The 21,257-nt window shown below is 48.3% G+C and overlaps 7 protein-coding genes across 7 annotated transcripts; 5 read left to right on the plus strand and 2 right to left on the minus strand.

Moving 5' to 3' along the window:
- Window positions 1–1,933: 1,933 nt before the first annotated feature.
- On the plus strand, window positions 1,934–4,482 carry SETTUDRAFT_155581 (uncharacterized protein; the record flags this gene model as incomplete). Its single annotated transcript, XM_008030453.1, has 7 exons — window positions 1,934–1,956; window positions 2,118–3,048; window positions 3,101–3,134; window positions 3,182–3,302; window positions 3,351–3,371; window positions 3,416–3,985; window positions 4,044–4,482. The coding sequence occupies 7 exons, from the start codon at window positions 1,934–1,936 to the stop codon at window positions 4,480–4,482; spliced, it is 2,139 nt and encodes a 712-aa protein (XP_008028644.1).
- A 1,320-nt stretch (window positions 4,483–5,802) lies between these two features.
- On the plus strand, window positions 5,803–7,074 carry SETTUDRAFT_155582 (uncharacterized protein; the record flags this gene model as incomplete). Its single annotated transcript, XM_008030454.1, has 2 exons — window positions 5,803–6,248; window positions 6,288–7,074. The coding sequence occupies 2 exons, from the start codon at window positions 5,803–5,805 to the stop codon at window positions 7,072–7,074; spliced, it is 1,233 nt and encodes a 410-aa protein (XP_008028645.1).
- A 393-nt stretch (window positions 7,075–7,467) lies between these two features.
- On the plus strand, window positions 7,468–10,008 carry SETTUDRAFT_92959 (glycoside hydrolase family 3 protein; the record flags this gene model as incomplete). Its single annotated transcript, XM_008030455.1, has 2 exons — window positions 7,468–8,054; window positions 8,103–10,008. 2 exons carry the CDS (start codon window positions 7,468–7,470, stop codon window positions 10,006–10,008), a joined length of 2,493 nt encoding a protein of 830 aa, XP_008028646.1.
- A 654-nt stretch (window positions 10,009–10,662) lies between these two features.
- Window positions 10,663–13,425, plus strand: SETTUDRAFT_21667 (glycoside hydrolase family 78 protein; the record flags this gene model as incomplete). Its single annotated transcript, XM_008029855.1, has 2 exons — window positions 10,663–10,840; window positions 10,931–13,425. The coding sequence occupies 2 exons, from the start codon at window positions 10,663–10,665 to the stop codon at window positions 13,423–13,425; spliced, it is 2,673 nt and encodes an 890-aa protein (XP_008028046.1).
- Window positions 13,426–13,530: 105 nt separating this feature from the next.
- On the minus strand, window positions 13,531–13,982 carry SETTUDRAFT_33303 (uncharacterized protein; the record flags this gene model as incomplete). The annotated part of the gene is made up of 2 exons (XM_008029928.1): window positions 13,531–13,746; window positions 13,824–13,982. The coding sequence occupies 2 exons, from the start codon at window positions 13,980–13,982 to the stop codon at window positions 13,531–13,533; spliced, it is 375 nt and encodes a 124-aa protein (XP_008028119.1).
- A 61-nt stretch (window positions 13,983–14,043) lies between these two features.
- Window positions 14,044–15,457, minus strand: SETTUDRAFT_164504 (uncharacterized protein). The gene is made up of 4 exons (XM_008030456.1): window positions 15,378–15,457; window positions 15,241–15,323; window positions 14,460–15,188; window positions 14,044–14,408 (listed from the first exon to the last, which is right to left on the minus strand). Exons 1-4 carry the CDS (start codon window positions 15,418–15,420, stop codon window positions 14,253–14,255), a joined length of 1,011 nt encoding a protein of 336 aa, XP_008028647.1. The 5' UTR covers window positions 15,421–15,457; the 3' UTR covers window positions 14,044–14,252.
- Window positions 15,458–16,407: 950 nt separating this feature from the next.
- SETTUDRAFT_139263 (uncharacterized protein) lies at window positions 16,408–18,207 on the plus strand (the record flags this gene model as incomplete). The annotated part of the gene is made up of 1 exon (XM_008030457.1): window positions 16,408–18,207. The coding sequence occupies one exon, from the start codon at window positions 16,408–16,410 to the stop codon at window positions 18,205–18,207; it is 1,800 nt and encodes a 599-aa protein (XP_008028648.1).
- Between the last annotated feature and the right edge of the window lie 3,050 nt (window positions 18,208–21,257).

Genomic DNA, 21,257 nt, shown 5'->3' on the forward strand with positions numbered 1-21,257 from the left:
TCGAAGCTTGTGAGAGACTCGTTCGTACGGTCACCAACTACTGCACAAGAAGGCTTTTCAAAGCTTATTAAAGGGGCTGAGGAGATGCTACATGAGAATGTGCTTATGAAGGCCCGCGTACGAGAGCTTGAAGAGCAACTAGCAGAGGTAACAAAGCGCCGAGGGCGTAAAAGAAAGCGGATTCAGACAGGCGGGACACTAGAATTTGGTGCAGGAGCATCGCAGGCAGCTGAAAGTGCTTCTACTAGTCGTATAATATCAAAGAAAGCGCGTGGTGGGGGTAGTCAAGAAAAGGCCCAGCCAGGTCAACGGCACTGTGGAATCTGTGGGAGAGTGGGCCATAACGCCCGTACGTGCCAAAAAGATGTAGAAGAAGATTCTATGTTAGATGCAAGTGAGTCGTACGAAGCATCTATAGCTAGTGTAGAGTAATTCAAGTTTTCATATGTGATGTTCGCGATGCCAAGAAAAAGTGGCACACTCGGTGGGGTGGCACTCTCGGTGGTGGAATACGTTACCTTATATACAAGCTACTTTTACAAGTAAAAAAAAATATAATACTACTTCTGAGAATATATACTATAATAACTATAAGATAAAAGAGCTAGGCTAATATTACTAGTAATTTTAGTATTTATATCTATAACGTCTTATTATCTACTATATAAACAGTTCTTTAAGTAGCTAGTTATAATAAGATAAAGCTAGTAAAAATGCTTAAGTCAATAATAAGAATAAAATAAAAAAGACTTAAGTAGTATATTACTTATAAAAATTAAATACATATAGATTAGAAAAATATTATTTAGTTAAATAAGAACTTTATTATTCTTAACTACTATTATAGTAGCTATTATATATAGTAACGCCTAAATAAAGTCTTCATTAAAAGTATTATTTTAGAATAGTAAAAGAGCTACTTTAAATCTATATTCTAAGGCTACTTTATATATAATTATAAAAGTCTTTACTATAACTATCTAAAGGCCGAAGACTATATAAAAGAAAAAAGATACTACTTTCTAGATTAAAAAGTGAAATAAAGCTCTAAAGCCTCTTATAAAAAAGGCATAGAAGCTTATAATAAGTATAAAAAAGCTTAAATTATGTAATAAGCTTAGTAAAGTTTTATAATAAAGATAAGTGAAAGAGATAAGTAAGCTAGCTTATAAGAGTAGTTATAGTAGTATTAATTAGTAGTATTACTAAACTTAAGTTTTCATTTTAAAGCTGATTTTTTTTATAAAGAAGTGCTAAAAAGAAAAACCATATATTTTGATTTAAAAAGATAAAGCACTTTTATACACTTACTACGCTTAAGGAACTATGTACTAAAATACTAAAGTAAAGTAGCTCTTATAGCTAAATAAACCATTTAATTTTAATGCTATTAACGCAGCCTAGCTATAGCTTAGAAAAATAATATAAAAAAGTATACTAAAAAGTTAAGTAACAAAGGTAAAAGTATAGTAATAGTACTAAGATAAGCTACTTTAATACTAAATTTAAGCTTAAATAAAGTGTATTTTATTTTATATTTAAGATATTATTGAACTTAAAGGTAGTAATAAGTATAAAGAAGGGCGGCGGGACTAATTTACATAGCTTTAGCCCTATTTTTAGCGGTAATTAATGCACCCCTGTTAGCAAGAACTTTTGATAGTCACCTCCGTACTAAGCTTCGCACAGTGTTCCGCATCCATGTGGACATCAAAGGACGTAGCAGAGATACAACAGAATGCACTGTCAATCAAACATGATGTGAAACTATACGCAATCCCTTTTGGGTTGCAAGTAGAAAAGGGGCCAGACGCTATTGTGGAACATCTGTTGGAACGAATACCCAACTGCTGCAGTAGCGAGTCTAGATGGGCACTAGAAAGCTGGGGAAGTATTGAAAACGTGGGGGGCGCAACGAATTATATGTCGTGACATGCAAGAGAGTCTGCTTTCAACGTAGGTTGGTTGCGCGTCTACGTATGTCTTGTGCAGGGATAGCCTTGCTAACTGAATCGGCTTGCAACCGTGCCCGCCCCGACTTCCATCGTGATTTCATCTGCTCCATCACCAACTATTTTGTCTATCCAGACAAGCTTATTGATCCGATCCGCCTGAAGCATTTTGATGGAGTTAGACGACCGTAATTCTACCCGAACGCCCCAGCGCTTGCGCCGACCCCGTGCCGCCCGCGCGTGCGATCTTTGCCGTGCGAAGAAGAACAAATGCGACGAATCCTATCCTTGTTCTTACTGCAAAGGCCGCAATGTAACGTGTGTTTACCAAGGGCTGCAGAACACCTCTCGACGCTACACGGCAGAATATGTGAAGCAGCTGGAGGATGAGGTGCGGCGTCTTTCGAATACACCTATCACTTCGCCAAATGTGCAGCCTGCGGTGCGATTTCATCAGAGTTCACTGGAAATTCGAGGCCCACAACAAGAAACGAATGCCGCTTCCAGGCCAAACACATCGGTATCCGTTCGAAGTGTCGTGGCAGAAGAAATCTCGGGAGCGAATGGTCACACAGACGGCATCGAGTTCTATGGGAGTTCATCATCCTTTGCTCTGCTATCTCGCGTACAGCGCTTAGGACAAAACTCGCGCGACAACGAAAACACTGCTGAGCTAGTTTCCAGTTTACATAATGCCACCTTTCAGACGACACCCACCGATTCCCACGCAGATGGCCCTGATGCTGGTACTACGCGTGCTGATTACTATCCCCAATGCCGAAACTTCATAGAGAACTTCTTCTCTACCATCCATTATATCCACCCCATCCTGGACAAGCGTGAATTCATTCAAAAATGCGAAGCACTCTGGTCATCTTGTACAGCAGAGGCTAGTTCTCAACAACCTACCAGTTTTGTTGCCCTTTATTACAGTATTCTTTCTGTAGGAGCGATGGTCGGAGTCCGCGAAGAAGAAGATATTGACGGCCTGACTAATCTCCAATGGTCACGCAAGTTCTTTGGCATGGCTTGGACATGCTGTCACTCACTTGGGCTCATCACCAATCTCGACATGGTTCAGTGTTTCTTCATGATGGTACGTGCCAGTCTGGAATTTTATAACGACCTCCTACTAAAGCTGTATCTAGGCAAAAGTTTGCCAGAACGAACTCAACCCACATTGTTGGTATCCCCACTCCGAGGGCTATTCGGTGGCTAATACTCATTAGGGTCATATATGTATACCGGGTTTGCTGTGCGAACAGCATTGGCTATGGGTGTGAATCGAGAGCCCGGACCTGATACAAAGAAAACAAGTGCCCAACTAAAGGCGGAATCAAGAACGTGGTGGTGAGCTCCCTACATCCCTAGCTAACTGGATCATGGCTAACTTTATAGGGGTCTGTATTCACTTGAAATGTAGGTTAGCATGTCCCAGTATACGGGCCTTCTAATTTGAATAGGGAGATTTCGTTCTCTATTGGGCGGCCGGACACCCTGGGTGCAGACCTATACCACAACCGGAGACTTCCATTGGTAGGAATGGACATGACAGCAACCCCAGCAAACCCAGTTGACTCTGAGATGCTCGAACCACCCCATTGCGCCATTATTGGCCGCATGGTCGAATTTTCGAGGATAACCAGGCGAATCTGTCAGAAACTATATCTGTCTAATGCAAGCATCTCCGAAATGATCTCTTTGACCAATGAGATAGAGGCCGAACTCAATGGCTGGCTCGATGGGCTCCCTGATGCTATCCGGCCTTGCGTACAGAATCAACTCCGGCAAAAGTCTTCTCTAAGCTCCGCCAAGGACGCGATATGGGTCAAGCGGCAAAGGCTTGTGCTGAGTATACGATACCATAACCTCAAAATTCTTCTCTTTGGCTCGATACTCATAAGATCATCGCCTGCCGAGCGCGGAAACATCCCGGGATGCCTAGAGAACGTGCACAAATGCCTCGAGTCAGCCAAACAGACAATCACTATTATCTATGAGACTTACGCACATAATGACTTTTTCCACACTTGGTATGCCACCTTATCTATCGAAGTAGCTCCTTGAACGGATCACTGACTATGAGACCAGGTTTTATAACGCTACATATACCGTCTTTGCCGCTTCTGTCATATTGCTCTACGTCGCGCAAGGTTCGGCCAGCGACGAAGAGATCCAATCGCTATTTGAACTAGTCAACATGGCCATAGAAATTCTAGAATCCATGGACGAGAGCGTTGTCGCTGTGGAGGCAGCAAAGCTCTTGCGGCGAGCGAGAGATAAAGCTCAACACAGAGGAGTATCGGAAAGTGCGGCAGCGGACGACAACAACAACCCCAGTCATGCTTTCCTTGATTCCGACCCTGTCAGCTCTCTTTTCACAGATGCGGAAGGCCACTCGAATCAGCTGAACCATTATTGGGGTTCACTTGGACTTTTGGACAACAATGCCATGGATTTCGACATTGCCGCTTACCTTGGCGGGTTTGACCAGAACAATCCCATGTTATTGTTCTTAGGAGATCAATGACGCTCTATCGTTCATTCTCAAAAACGCCGAGAAGAGTTCCAATATGAGGAAGGATCTCAACAGCGAACTCGTCACCTTCTCGGATGGTGACTTTGGGATCACATCCTGCACTTACGCCAGCCGGTGTTGCAGTGATGATGGCTGTACCCGCCGGAAGTGTTGCACTTTGGGTTGAAAAGCTAATAAGCTTTCAAATGCTACATGAGATCACTGCCTTACCTCAACGTTCTCAAGACCGCGGATGCGAAGTGCCGACGATCAGGAATCACGGATTTCGACACAACTGTTGGGCCTAGAGAGCAGTTCAGTATGCGTCCTTGTTAAGGTGGTTGAATCCTACCAATAGGACACGAGCCATCAAAGCCTTTGGACAAGTACCATTGCGTCGTGTCTCTGCGTACTGGCCTGCTCTGCTAAAGACATCTTTACATGCTGCATAGCCCAGAACATAGTCGAGCGCCTCTTCGGATATATTCTTGCATGCTCTGCCCAGTACAACCGCTAGCTGATTCGTAGTCGCCAGTGTCGGTTGCCTGCGTAAGCTCTGGCAGTAATGTGGGGACTGGCCCTGGGTCTCTAAGCGCAGTAGTTGGTTTTCTGGAGGTATATGAGAAGTGTTAGAACAATGGTAATGAGGAAAGGCTTACAGGAAAATGGTAGGTACAATTGGCAGGTTCATGTTAAGGCCTTCAGCATGTTGCACGTACTAATAATCATCAGCTAGTAGATCAATTCCTAAAGCAAATGCTTACATTCAGCCTGATGCAACGGATTATTCCGTCTTCCGTAGCAGCAACTGGGGAGAGTAACCGGCCAATGACTTCGCGCCGATCTGTTTTGGTCCCAGGAGAGAGTACAGATACACCATATCATAGAAAAGTCGAAACTGGTTCGCCCTTCCACATGGTCATTCCGACGTCTAGAACATCTGACTCTGACTCTCCAATTCATACTCGAGATGCGTCTGAAGTTGGCACAAAATGTACCAGCCGCGTGAACGAGGGGACTGTCATTTGGCCTGGGATGATACGATATGTTGCAGCATACAGTCAAATCAAATGTTTCTTACTTTCAAATCACCCATTAGTGTCAAATGTCACCATATTTTGATATGATAATTAGCTGCTCAAATTCGGCACATGATGTAGGCCAGGACTAGTATCAGGCACAGGCACGGCGCGGAAAAGCCGGACTTGGTGAATCGGAGATGGCAAATCCGAGCCGAGCCGACACCCCAAGGAAAACAAAAGCAGTTTTCCAGCACAGTTTGAGCATCTCCAGGAGACAAACATATTTGAATATTTATCATACCATAAAGTCATGTCAGCAAGCGATAGCGACTTCCGGCAATTCTTGCCTGACCTCAGCCAGCCCCGTTTCACGACTTTGCAACAACAAGACGCACATGAGTATGCAGAAGCTTTCAAACGCGACGCGCAGCCTCCCTGGCTGCATGCTTTGTGGAAGCATTGGAGACAGCTTTTTGAAGAGCCGTTTCGGGGAATCACAAACGATGGATCAGTTCGAACAAGCCTCTTTGAACTCAAGGATGAGGGTGTTCCCGTTGCCGAAATAACAAATGTAGCTCAGTCTCTACTCTCACTCCTGGATGAATCTCAGAAGGAAAAGATAGCATACCATATCGATTCACCGGAATGGAGATCTTGGTCTAACCCGGAGTTCCTACTGAGCGACAAAGGCATTCGATTAGACGAAGTCAATGACAACGTACGAAACGCCGCTCTGGCGTTACTGGAGGGCACACTGTGACCGGAAGGCTACCAAAAAGCTCTCGGGGCCATGAGAATCAATGGATTTCTAGGCCGTCTAGTGAAAGCTCCGCGCATTTGTAACGACTTCTCTTACAACCTGGTTCTGTTTGGGAGCCCTTCAGTCACTGCACCTTGGGGCTTTTCGTTCTATGGCCACCATCTTTGCCTCAACATTCTACTCTATCGTAACCAGATAGTTGTATCTCCTTGCTTCACTGGAGCCGAACCGAATGTCATTGACGATCCGAAAGACCCCTTCGCAAGCACTCGCATCCTACAGGAAGAAGACCGTCTTGGACTACAGCTGATGCAGTCACTTCCACCTCAACTACAGGCCAAAGCACAGCTGTACAAGCTGCTCCACGATCCAACAATGCCGCGCGGACGCTGGAATCACGACGACCAACGACATTTGTGTGGTGCGTATCGCGACAACCGGATAGTGCCGTATGAAGGTATTAAAGTGAGCGACATGAGCACTCCTGCTCGAGATCTGGTCACCGCAATACTATCCGAGTTCCTGCTCTACCTCCCCTCTCAGGCCCGAAAGCTGCGCTTGGCCCAAGCGGAATCTTGGTACCACGAAACCTACTTTTGCTGGATTGGCGGCTTTGGCGATAGCGATGCCTTCTACTATCGCATCCAGAGTCCAGTCATTATCGTTGAATTCGATCACCATTCCGGAGTCTTTCTCACAAACAAGGATCCTGCGAGGTTTCATATTCATACTCTAATACGAACACCCAATGCAGGTGACTATGGCATGGCTATCAGGATTTTGATGGAAAAAACTGAGCAGAACTTTGTTTGGGATGGTTAGTTGATTAGTTGATTCATTATGTCTCGCCACATCGTATGCACTATAGGAACATATTGAATGTTTTTGTAAACCACGCAGAGCTGCAAGTCACCTCACAAAGACCGTCGTCCAGTGTCGAACATTAAAAGCCCATACAAGATGTCACCAAGTTCCCCGTATTCAACCCCGGAGCCACACATACGTTATATCGCGCATTTGCCGTTTATTGTGCACAAATGCCGCTGCAATGTTTGCCCGAATGGCCTCGGGTTGGGTTCTCCACACTCCAAACGTTGTGTCTCACGAGTGTCGGAAATCCCGAAATCTGTCGGATAAGCCGTGTCGTCCCTTGCATATCATGAATACCGCAGTACCTTACAAAGCAGCCACCCCGTATTCAATCCCCTGCACAACATGAGCCAATTACCCGCCAAATTCACCGATCTCCTTGCTGAGCTGACGCTCGACGAAAAAGTTACTTTACTCTCGGGCCGTGATTTTACGCACGCGGCTGGTGTGGTACGACTGGGCATACCTCCCCTTCGTGTTGCTGATTCAGTCTGTGGAATAAGACCGAGTGGACTGGAAGCTAGCACTACAACAGCTTCATTTCCTAATACAGCCTGCTATGGCTCCACATGGGACAGTGAATTGCTGGGCAGACTGGGCGAAGAGCTAGCACGACAAGCAAGACAGAAAAGCGCACAAGTGGTTTTAGGCCCGACAATTAACATTCATCGCGACCCGCGCGCTGGCAGGAATTTCGAATGCTTCTCTGAAGACCCATTCATTTCGGGCGCGTTGGCCAGCGCCATCGTCAATGGCGTACAGCGGGGTGGTGTTGGATCGTGTCCAAAGCATTTTGTGGCCAACGATGCAGAGACGCTAAGACACTTCTACGATGTCAAAGAAAAAGTAAATGGGAGGCCGCTGCGAGAGATCTACCTGGCAGCATGGCAGTATCTACTGCGAGGCTGTGATCCAGAGGGCGTTATGACAGCGTGAGGAGGTTTAATACTTGTACAATGATTCACATCTAACACCCACAGTTACAACAAGGTCGATGGCATCTTTTGCAGCGAGCATACCGAGCTATACAACGAAGTTCTACGTGGCGACTGGGGATTCAAGGGCATCGCCATGTCGGACTGGTTCGCGGTTCACGACACAGTTGCGCCTATCAAAGCCGGACTTGATCTCGAAATGCCGTTTCCAGTTTTCCGCGGAGCACGTCTGGTAGCCAAAGTAAAATCAGGTGAAGTTTCCGAGGCTGAAATAGACGCCCGCGCTCTCAAGATGCTGGAATTAAGAGACCGTATCAGAGGCTGTCTTGGTAGTGAGGCTGAGCGTTCAGTGGTCACAAAGGAAACTGGAGACCTCGCTCGGGAAATTGCTTGTGGCGGCATGGTGCTGCTGAAGAACGAAGGCAATACACTTCCGATTTCGAATAGTGCCGCAGTGGCGCTTATCGGCGAATACGCCAAAGATCCTGTTTGCACTGGTGGAGGCAGTGCGTCTTGCATCCCGCAGTATCGGCATTCTCCTCTCGATGTCTTCCGAAAAGAGTTCAAGACTGTTGAATATGCACAGGGTGTGCGGACGCGACGTATCATTCCGACTGTTTCTAAGGAAATAAGTCGGGCAAAGAATGGTTCGCCTGGCGTTGACATTGCATTTTACAACAATGGCAACCCTGAAGATGCTGTTTTCACGGAAACAAGTGAAGAAGGTCAGGTTTGGATGTTGGGCCAGTTCAAACCTGGGCTCAAAGTCCCTGGATCCCACGTGCGACTCTCGACTACCCTAGTACCTTTGATAACAGGTCTGCACACTTTAGCGGTACGCTGCACCGGGTCGTTCAAATTGATGGTCGATGGAAAGGATGTCTGCTCGAGTCCTGCTATTCCTATCACAACGGAGCAGTTCATCTTCAACCACATCCTGCTTGAAGTCCGCACACCCGTTCAAATGGAAGCAGAGATCGAGTACAAGGTCGAGCTCATTATGCAAGGGCCTGAGAAACTGAGCATCGGTGAACCAACGCCCTATGCTGCTGCGCTTTGCTTCGAAGAAGCCTACTCTGAGCATGATGCCATCGAAGAGGCAGTTTCAATCGCACGCAAAAGCGATGTCAGCATCGTCTACGCTGGCCGCAACGAGCAGTACGAATCCGAAGGGTTCGATCTCGAATCCATAGAACTCCCGACGAACCAAACACGATTAATACGAGCTGTAGCTGCCGCCTCTCGTCAAACGGTTCTGATCCTTCATGCCGGCAATCCCATCGATGTCAGAGAGGTGATTGATGATGTCGAAGCAGTTCTTCTAGCACATTTCCCCGGCCAAGAAGGTGCTGCTGCCACAGCAGAACTACTCACCGGGCGCGTTTCTCCAAGTGGCAAGCTGGCAACCACATGGTTCAAGACGCTGTCAGACGCGCCCAGTTCCCCGTATTTCCCACCCAAGGATAACGGTGATGGAACTGCGACTGTTGAATACACAGAAGGCGTTGGTGTTGGGTACCGAGCGGATGGCCTAACGGACAAAGTAAGATGGCCCTTCGGGTACGGGTTGACCTACACTTCATTCTCGTACCGCGGACTCGAGGTATCGATCAGTGGCGTCTCGCGGGACTCCAAACTCACATGCACTCTGTTGGTAAAGAACGATGGAAAAGCAGCCGCGAAGGATGTAGTACAAGTTTATATCGTACCGCCTTCGAATACGCCTGTGTGGCGCCCCGAGAAGGAGCTTAAGGGCTTTACTAAGACTGAAACGTTGACACCAGGGGAAGAAGCGACCGTCACGGTGGAAATTCAGTCAGATATGGCTTGTAGTTACTGGGACGAGGCAGAGAGAGTATGGAGGATTGAACCAGGGTCGTATGGTGTTGTGGTGGGGGACCAGAAGACTAGCTTTGAGGTTTCCGAAGGGAGAGTATGGAATCACTTGTGAGTTCGTATGATGAAGGATTTGTACATTAGACTAGAAGTTATGTAGCCTTCTTTGTCTATCGACGAGAACTATTTGAATTGTACCAAGAATGTAGAGACCACAAGGGATTTGAGAAATTGCCTATTTCTATCAAAATACTTTGCTCGTCATGTGGATGAGAAATGACAGCCCTATTTACTTCGTTTCCAACTCAAATATTCCTTATGGCTATAAGAACCCTAAAAGTCCTGATTAGAACCTTTTTCTTTGCAAAGGAACACGATAAAAGGGCGGCAGTTCTCTATAGCAATGCGATGGAAACTCAATGATATTTCTGAGCGTACAGCAGGCCTCGGGGGCAGACAACCAGAAAGTGAGGCTGTTGTCGGGGGGAAGTGGGGAACGCTAAGTGATGTGGGCAAAGCACCTCTCACACAGTGACTGAGAACACGCCCAGATGCAGTTATGAGAACCGTGATTCGGCTTTTCCGAGTCTCCATGCACTAGTTGTTGATAACATCCTCGACTTACAGCTTTTCTTCCAATCTGGAAACACCTCTGCTCCGATACCAAGTTTTACGCGCTGGAAAGGAGTAGTTCCCTACAACTAATGCCTTGCTCAGTGGAATCAATCTCAAACACTTTTAGCTTTCGTCTATCGAATACACATCCCATATGGCCCTCAAAGTCACACGCTGCGGCATAAATGCCTTTCACGAAGTGCTTGGAATCGATACCGACAAGATACGCTTCTACTGGGTGCTTGACTCGAACCATGAGGATGCGCAACAGACAGCCTACCGCATCGAGGCTTCCACAACCCCATCATTCAAGACTCTCCTATGGGATTCAGGTAAAGTAGAAAGCAACAGGCAACGCAACGTTCTTTGTGCCCCAGATGGCGGTTTTTTATCAGCAACATTCCACTACTAGCGTGTTACAGTATGGGACCAGAACGGCGAGGTTTCTCAGAGCGATCCAAATGAGTTCTTCACTGCTTATCCGCGCTCGAGCGGCTTGTTGCCTCCCTACAGCATGAATCAGACTTACATGCCGCATACAAGCTTGATATTTCGCACATGGTTCGAGGACGAGCCCAACAGGTGGAAAGGCGTGTGGATTGGTGACAATGGCGACAAACCTCTTTATATACGGAAGTCCCTTCACTTGGACCAAAAGCCGGCCAGAGCAATAGTATTTGCATCAGGCTTGGGCCATTTCAACTTCGTCTGTAACGGCGATGCCAAAGCTGCAAATGGACATGTTCTGGATCCCGGGTGGACGAATTACCATCGAACTGTGCAATTTGTCGCCTATGATGTCTCAAACATGCTACAACAAGGCGAGAACGTACTGGGCGCTCACGTCGGCAACGGCTTTTACGCCGGAGATCAAGGCGACGATAGGTTCTTCTGGCCTTGTTACGAAGACAACACCTACGTCCGATACGGAAACGAGCTATGTTTCTTTGCCGAGATCCATCTTTTCTACAAGGACGGACCGCGCGAGACGGTTACAACTGGTCCTGATTGGAGGCTACGTAAGAGCGCAACTACACTGGCGAACATATACTCTTCCGAGACGAAAGATCTACGTGCATATCCAACTGGATGGGATGCTCCTGGCTTCAAAGAGGATGACCAGTGGAGCAATGCTACGCCCGTCACTGGTCCTCGAGGTAAGCTCAAATACCAGAGCCAGCCGCCTGTTGTACTGCACGAGACATTTGAGCCCGTCTCCACGAATCATCTGGAGCCTGGAATAGCAGCGTTCGATTTCGGCCAGAACATGAGTACCATGGTCAAACTTGAAGTCAGCGGCCCTGCGGGCTCAGAGATCATTGTTCGATTTTCGGAAACCACTGGTAATGACGGAAAAGTTCTCATGCCAGATCCCCTATTCAAGCAGTTCGAGACGGGCGTCTTTTGCAAGTTTACGCTCTCGGGAACCGGTATCGAGACGTGGGAGCCAGACTTTTGCTTCACGGCAGCGCGGTACATCCAAGTCGAGGGCGTTTCGCTGGATCAAGGCAAATGCTTTCCTGTCATACATTCCATTACCAGCAGACACGTCTCATCTGCAGCTCGGCGACTCGGCTACGTCAAGACTGACAAGGAGGACGTCAATGCACTCATCAAAATGTGCTACTGGTCCTTCGTCAGCAACCTATTCAGTTACCACACCGACTGCCCGCAGATTGAGAAATTCGGCTGGCTCGAAGTGACGCACTTGCTCGCGCCGTCGACACAGTACATCCGCGATATGGAGTCTCTCTACACCAAGATCCTCGATGACATTGTCGACGCCCAGGAGCCAAACGGCCTCTGTCCGACCATGGCTCCTGAGATGCGGTACATGTGCGGGCCCCTACACGACACCATCACATGGGGCGGCGCCGTCGCGTTACTCCCCGAGATTCTGCGCTTCTACTACGATTCCACGCATAGTTTTGAGAAACTATTCGACCCCTGCGTGCGCTACATGGAATACATCCGGACAAAAGAACGCCATGGCGGACTGATCGAACACGGTCTTGGGGACTGGGGCCGTGACATTGCGTTTGGAAATAACCAAGCCAACATCGAGACGGCGATTTACTACCGCTGTCTCCGCAATATCCAGCGCATGGCGCACGAGCTGAGGAGGTTTGACGCTGAAGAGCGATTCCGTGAATGGGCTGATGGAATCTTCAAAGTGTACAACCAACACCTCCTTGTTACAGATAAAAAACTATATCCATACGCCTTCTACACATCGAGAGACAATCCAGGAACCCAAGATCGCAACATGGTAGCTCAAGCCATTGCCTTACAATTCCACCTCGTTCCCAGCGCACACATCCCCGATATCCAGCGCGCATTCCTCGCGTGCTGCGCCGCAGCGAAGAACCGCATGCAAGCCGGTGAAATCGGGCTCAAGTACATCTGGAACACGCTCGCGGACCTCGAGCGCCCAGAAATTGTGCTCGAAATGGCGCGCCAGGAGGGGCATCCCAGCTACATGCGGTTCCTGCGCCAGGGCGAAACAACGCTCAATGAGTTCTGGCAGGATGCGTGCCGCAGCAAGAGCCACGACATGCTGGGTACGATTTACGAGTGGTTATACAGCGCGGTTTTGGGACTCGCGCCAGAGACTGAGGCGTATCGCACGTGGACGCTGAAGCCGCCGCTGAACAGCGAGTTTAAGCGTGTGGAGGGCTGTGTCGAGTGTCCGTATGGACATATCCGGGTTGAGTATGAGACAGACGATGAACGCCACAATGTCAGAATGAAGATTACCGTACCGACGAGCACGACGGGGTATCTGTTGTTGCCGCGCGAGTCTAGTTTGGTGGCTATAGTGCGGAGACAAGATGGCGTGGACAGCGACGCCAGAATGGAAACTGGATGCCGGATTCGACTCAATCCAGGTCACTATGATTTGCAGTTGAAACCGTAGATTCTAGCCGCGTGAATAGAGTCAATAACTTGGTATTTTTACAAAATCCCCTCCCCCCAGGTAGATCTCTTAGTGACCTACATCACGTGGCTCACCCTGACTGCTCTATCTTCTAGCAGTGACCTGACCCACATCGACATCAGATCTATCCTGATCACCACCTTGATGCATACTTTGCTCCACGCTGTCCATCAAACTCTCGCTTCCCGATTTCGTACCCAAGCTACTATCTCCTTCATACTCTTGCTTCGTGTTCTGCGTCATGTCTTCCCCGCGCCGCTGTTCCGAGGTATCGGAAGCATTGTGCTGGCCGCATGCGGGCTAGACGCGTGCTTATGCTTAGTATACGATCTGGGGTATCGGTCTTACATGGTCACTGCGGATCAGTGGTGGCATACCTTGTCGATTGAGGCGCTTAGACCTGCAGGGTCGGTCGAGCTGCCACTCTTGAATGGCACGCTTGGATCGCCTTTGAAGCTACCTGCGGCGTCTTTGCTAGGGTTGACTGGATTCTGGGGTTGTGTGGTGGACGACTCTTGGCTGGTGAGGGATGACATGAGGGTATGTGATATTTAGGGTCTCAAAGTTATACTCGAGTTCTGCTTGTTTATGGAAGTCCGAGGAATGAATTTTAAGAAAGGTGCTTAGTTTCCAGAAAATGGTGCTCTATGAAGGATACATATGTAGTGGTGCTGCTTTCAGACGTCATAGTGACTTCGAAGATGTGGAACATGTCTCGTATCTTGGCATGACACCATGTACGCGTGAAAATCAATACTTTGTCTACAGATTATGCGCTCCAAATGCGATGGCTAATAGCTACTCGACTAGAGCTTGCTCTTGGCAATGCTCTCGTTCTCAGGGATATACAGCGACTGGGTTCGCTTCATTGTTTCGACAGCCTCGCGCTCAATGCGGCGGAGGAGCTCCGCGTTGGTGGGAATGTCATGGATGAGACCAATAACCTGGCCGGCAGTCCAGACCTAGAGCTGTCAGATGGTGGGCAAACATGTAAAAGGGCATTTTTAACTTACACCAAAGTCTTTGTCGCCGTTCAAGAAGACCTGTCGGCCACGCTTGCCACTGACGTACTCGGCAACCTCCTCGAATTTGCCGGTTGGGCTGGTCTTTTCAATGTCGACGGCCTGGAGAGCCACCTTGTTGGCGAAGAGACGGGAAGTGTTCTTCCATCGACGGAGCACGAGGGTGGTGTCTGTTTCCTGGGCATCTACGATGGCCTGCTTGATGTTGTTATGGATGGGTGCTTCGACAGTGCACATGAACCTGGTGCCCATGTTGATACCACAGGCTCCAAGGGCCATGGCAGCGGCCAAGCCGTGACCATCGGCAAAGCCTCCTGACGCGATAAACGGCACACCGAGCGACTGGCGAGCCCTGCTGAGCAAGATGAAGTTGGTAATGTCGGTCTCGCCAACGTGGCCGGCGCACTCGAAGCCGTCAATGGACAGAAAGTCGACACCCAGCTTGATGGCAGCCTTGGCGTGTCTGATGGTAGTGCATTTGTGCAGGATTATTACGTCGGCAGCCTTGAGCTGCTTGATGACCGGGCCCGGGCTGTTTCCAGCCGTCTCGACAATCTTGACGCCCTCCTCAATGATGACACGTGCGTATGCGCCATAGTCTGGAGGGACCATGGCCGGGAGAAGGGTCAGGTTGACGCCAAAGGGGTTGCTGGTCATGGTGCGGCATCGTTGAATCTCTTTGCGGAGGTCTTCGGGCGTGGGTTGAGTGAGGGCGGTCAACTATGGGCTGTGGTCAGAAGGGTGTATGCTGCGAAAGGGCGCGGGCGCCTACTATTCCAAGACCACCAGCGTTACTGACGGCCGACGCAAGCTCAGCGTAGCCGACCCATTGCATGCCTCCCTGCACAACAGGGACTTTTCAAAAGTCAGTCACAAGGTATGCGCGTAGGAAGCGGTTGGTGGGCCTACCTTTGATGCCGAGCTTCCTCGTGAGTTCAGTGTTAAAGGGCATGTTGGGCGCGTTTCTAAGCAGCCAGCAGCGATGATGGATGGGAAAGAGGGGGAAGGAGAGGAAGAAGCGCAAGAATAAGGGGACAGGCCAGGTCTAAGAAGTAAAAGGGCACTCCAGACGTGGGTGCGCGACGTGCGCCGGCTGATGGCGCGGACTGGGGGTGGGTATCGTGGGGAATCCATGTGCCTCGGCAACTCGGACAAGGCGAAACCAAAGACGGCCTGTCATATGATTCGCCCGCTGCGGCGATTCGAGATGGCTGAGTCGCCCGGCATCAACGTTTCCTCACTTGAGCTGCGATTTGCTGCGATATGCTGCTGCGATATAAGTACAGCGATTTACCACGATTTACTGCGATTTGCTGCGATTTGCTGCGCGGCAGTGCACGTGTAGAGCCTGTTACATGTTTCTTGGCACTGTCTTAAGCTGCCGTGGTCAAGTACCACTACTACCACCACCTCACTCCATAACTCTACACACCCGTCTTGTTGCAAATATACGGTAGAACCGTCGTTTTACACGAAATTCACATCTTTTTCTGGCTATTACACACATGCCACACTTCGGCCCGGCCCTCCCAGAGACCAACACTATAGGATCCGATATTTCGTCAACCTAGCAGAATTGATCGCCGCATGAATACCTTCTCGCTAATAGGAAGAATTGCATCGCCGCATCGCCTAAACCCTCGCTATCAGAAACACTATTATCGCAGAATAGAATATATTCTCGCTGCTAGCGATGCTTGCACCATGCCTGGTGCCGTACTCGATCTGAACGTGAGCTAGTACTTATCCAGTTAGGCCAGCACTCCCATTGCCAAGCTTGGCGATGACGCAACGAGCCAATGGCCGACTACTACCACACTACCACTATGACGCTGCAAGCAGAGGCATGGGACGCCTTTGTTACTTGGCAACTCCACATACTTCGGGATAAAGAGTAAATTCTGTCCCAGGCACACTTATGCGGTACTCTACAACTATCATGTCACGCTACCTCCTCTTTCTCAACCTAGCCCGGCTTCTCCTCGCCGCGTGTGCGCCAGATTCATTCGATTATGTCATTGTTGGCGGAGGCCCAGCAGGTCTTGTTGTCGCGAACCGCTTGTCGACCAATCCAAACACCACCGTTGCGGTGATTGAGGCTGGAAGTTCCGTATACGACAATGCCAATGTAACATATGTTCCAAAGTCCATCGCCGAATTCGGACTTTTCATCGGAACCTCTACTGACTGGGGCTACGTGACTGTGCCTCAAAGATATGCGGCCAACAACACACTTCCCTACTGGGCGGGAAAAGCGCTGGGCGGAAGTACCGCCATTAATGGCATGACATATCTACGCGCAGAGAAGGATCAGATCGATGCTTGGCAAGAGTTGGGAAATCAAGAGTGGAATTGGGATAGTATGTGGAAGTACTATCTCGCACAGGAAAACTTTCAGCCACCTACCGAAGAACTCAAGCAAAAGGGGGCAGTGTACGAGGGTGATGCGCACGGAAATGACGGCGACCTTGCTGTAGGATTCACTCCATATCTTGTCGGTCAAGGTTTTGCCGATTTGATGAAAGAGACGTCAGAGGCGATTGGATTTTCTTATAACCAAGAACCCAATAACGGCCTCATGCGTGGCTTCAACACCTGGCCCATGACGTTGAGCGAGGATGGACCAACACGTGAGGATGCAGCAAGGGCCTTCTACTATCCCGTCGCATTTCGACCGAATTTACGCGTCTTTCTCAACTCTACGGCAAAGAAAATTTTCTGGGACAAGAGCAGGACTGAGACGGATGAGGTACTTGCATCTGGTGTCGAGTTCATCACTGCGGATAATGTCACGAAAAGCATACGTGCTGCCAAGGAAGTCGTCGTGGCAGCCGGTGCCATCAAATCACCGGCCTTTCTCGAACACTCTGGTGTGGGCAATCCAGCTATTCTCGGGCCCCTCGGCATCCAAACAGTCGTCCCGCTATGTTCAGTTGGCTCCAATCTGCCGGATCAGCCGCAGAACGGCATCATCTATTCTTCATCCACTAACTGGACCGGATATCCCACCTTTGTGACCTACTTGACGGCTTCCGACCTGTTTGGTGAAGACTTGGATTCCATTACCCAAGAGGTCAGAGCCAATCTGAGCACATACGCAGCAGCTATTGTTGCCGACTATGCATCAGATACGATTTCAGTCGAGACGCAGCAGCAGCTCCTCAAGCATCAAGTCGATTTAATCTTTGATCCCGACAGCAAGATCCCACTAGCTGAGCTTCTATGGGCCCCGATAGGAAACAATATAGCTGCCCAGCTCTGGAACCTATTGCCTCTCTCTCGAGGCTCTATTCACATCAATGCTACCGACCCCACGCTCCCCCCTCGAATCGACCCTGCATTCTTCCAGCTGCCATTTGACGCTTACGTCCAGGCAGCCGCCGCAGTCCGCATTCGTGAATACTTTGCGACTGCGCCCCTCGCCGACCACATCACCGATGAAGTCTCGCCTGGTTTCGAAACCGTACCCCAAGGCGCAGGATGGAGAGACAAAAGTTGGGATGCCTGGATCAAGAAAACTGTTAACGGCAACTCGCATCCTGCGAGCACCTGCGCGATGATGAGCCGCGACCTGGGTGGTGTGCTGGATTCCAACGGCAAGGTATATGGGACGCGAAACGTAAGAGTGGTGGATGCCAGCGCCTTTCCTACGCAGATATCTGGCCATCTAAGCGCAAGCGTGTATGCGTTTGCGGGGAAGATTGCTGATGCAATGATCAAGCAAGGCTGGGCAAACTAGATGGTGGTTCTCATTGTTAATTCAGTGTCAATCTAAAAGCAAACGCGACAGAATACTATTGCGTGTTTTCCCATGCAATGGGCCATATAGACGTCGTGATTGTAGTAACAAACAATATATTCTTCCACTCTTTATGCATTTGCAAAAACGCTATATCATTTAAGATCGCTTGTCCCCCAGTATACTGCTTTGCAACTATACTCTCTGTTCCAATTCTAACCACCACCATCCTATAATGACACGCAGCACGCCGCATCCCGGCCACGTCCTTCCCTCTCCGCCAGGACATAGTGTGGCCTCGCTATATGGAGCATATCAAGAATCCACACCTACATACACCATTTTTCAGTGCTCACTATTGAGCTATAGAGCAGTTTTGACCCTAGACCCGAAACCCTCCCTGATTTATGCTCCTTCTTATAATTCTCTAATACGCCGAATACCAGCAATCTGCCCCTGCGAAATGCTACGAAGAGTGCGGTATATACGAATTTTCTTACGATGACAGACACGCGGCGAATGGAGTGCGTGACAGACAAAAGATATATATACACCTCTCTGGCATGGATGGTCTTCATGACGGAACACCCGAATGATGTACACCAAGCTATGACGGGTTTCAATGGTACGTGCAGGTTCTTGGGGTTATTCTTGTCCATTTACTTACTCTGCTAGCGTAGGGCTTGGACGCTAGCGCTTTGCATATCTGCAGCGTCTGGAGATGATGCTTGATAGGGGGAATATATACCCCTCTAGTCCCTACACCGGCATAGGTGATATTCTGCTTGATTTTGACATCTCTTTTAGTACCCCTGGTCTCAAGACGTCTAATGCTACAAGCCTTTGTGTAATGGAACTCTGAGACAGCTTAGACAGCGCTATAAATTACTAAAATTTCAAGAACCAATGCGCTGCTGAACTTTGACAAGATCAGTACTAAGGGTGAGACTCTCACCTAGCATAATGTATATAGCTAGTCGTTCAGACCTTGTTTCTTAGAAGAGTCCAAAGAAATACATATAGCACGAGCATCCAAAACGTGTAGAAGGATTAAAAACCGCGATAATTATTAGCGGCATTAAGCCCTAACGCGATAAGCTCTCAACGCATATACAGCACGTGATCTCGGCACTACTCTACATTAATGGCCCATCACCACCACGCCAGCTACCCACGACTACAGCTATAAACTCTAGCCATCGGTATTCGTGCAAGAGTTGCATTTGGTGTGCGAAGTGCTTGCTGCTTGACAGGCATTACAGCAAGGACTGCATGATGAGGTTGTTGTCTCATGTACAGTAGAGCAGTGACACTGCATGCTATTAAACCTAGTTCTAAGGATAAGCGACGCCACGTTACTTACGCAGCACCATTTAGCCATGGTAGATGACGAGATAATCCCCCTTTATATCAAGGCTGTGGATATTGATATAGGTTAGACGATAAATATATATCGCGCCGAAGAATCGTAGAAGTCAGACAAGTTGAGAAGAGAATAATCAGACATACGCTTTTTATACCATGGAAATTGTTTTCCGGTCAAGAAATGGCGTCAGGCTCAGACTTCAGGTGGTGTATTGGCTGAGTGCACAATTGGGTACAGAATGAGGGGTATTGAGAACGTGCATGATCGGTCAATCCGCAGGACACGTGAATCTGCACACTTTATCAGAGCAAATAATTAAGGGTGCCAGCGCACACGCGCTCTGATTAGCTGGATATACAGACTGTGTCCTGGATAATGTAGCTGCAGAGACTGTGCATTGGGCTCGGCATCCTCTTGTTATAAATAGTTGTTGGTTGGTAAACCGACACTGATGTAAGAGAGGCTGCTGCTGCTGATGACGGTTTCATATATTAAGTAAAAGCTGTAGTGATAGCGATAGCAGTGGGCAGGCTCCAGGGTAATGGGCAGCCGTCGCGGTGGTGAGAAGCTTCTACGGTGATGGGCAGCCGCTGCAGTGATGAAGTTCTGGATCCAGAGTGTTTTTGTAAGCATCCTGGGACATAGGCTTGAGAATTCGTTAGACGAATCACCTCCCAAGGTAAGATTCAATTCAAGCATGTAGGTTAGTTCCATCTTAAATTGCAATAATTAGGGCAGATTGCAAATGCAGATCGCAAGGAACTTTCACAAGTCGTCTACTAAATCTGCAAACTAGATAGCGTACTGCAACTACAACTATAGGTATTATATCGACCAACCAACTTCGAGTTTTCTGGAAACCGCTAGGAAAGCACGCTATCTAAGAGAACCGACCACGAGGAATCGACTAACAGCATTTTTAACACCTGCAGCTAAGGCGCTAGCGCGCAGTAGGGAGAAGAAGGAGGCCCTCCTTCGTTTTCCCACAACTGTGAGAATTTTCTCACAGAGCTTAGGCTCTAATGCCAAGACTAGAGGGGCCAATAGGAACGCAGGAGCTTATTAAAGCTCAAATTTAGCAAGAAACATAGACATATTAAAATAATAAAAATAACAAAAAAAGACTAGCCTTAAAGGACCTTAGAGGCATAAGCAAACAACTAATAGATAATAATCTAGAAATTGAGATGGCTGAGGAGACCTCTACGCCTTGCCCTAACAGGCAACTAGAAGAACCGCCTAGGCCTACCCATACTAGGACAAGGAGCAATTTTTCTCCATTTATTGGAGCAGTGCCAAGATACCCTACAGTAGGGAAAACACCAAAGGCAACCTCTATTGAGGAGGCCTTAGAGATTGCTAGAAACCTAGTAATCCAAGCAGCTAACCTAGCTAAAAACAACCCTACTAGGCAAACTAGTTTACTAGACCTTATAGAAGTCTTCAGAGACTTTACAGAGAATGGCAGAGTAAACAAGAAAAACTCTACAATTCTAGGAGACTAAATCTCCTCTCTATCTAACGTCTCTAAAGAACTAAGAGAGAAAGTTAGACGCCTTGAAAAACCAAGTACCCCGCCTACCCAACCTCAAGCTCAGCCCCCTAGCTCCTACGCAATAGTAGCAGCTAGTAATTAAGAACAACCTTGGACATATATCTAAAAAAAACAAACTAAAAACAACAA

Source organism: Exserohilum turcica (genome assembly GCF_000359705.1).
Source record: "Exserohilum turcica Et28A unplaced genomic scaffold SETTUscaffold_4, whole genome shotgun sequence".
In the NCBI taxonomy this organism is placed as follows: Eukaryota; Fungi; Ascomycota; class Dothideomycetes; order Pleosporales; family Pleosporaceae; genus Exserohilum; species Exserohilum turcicum.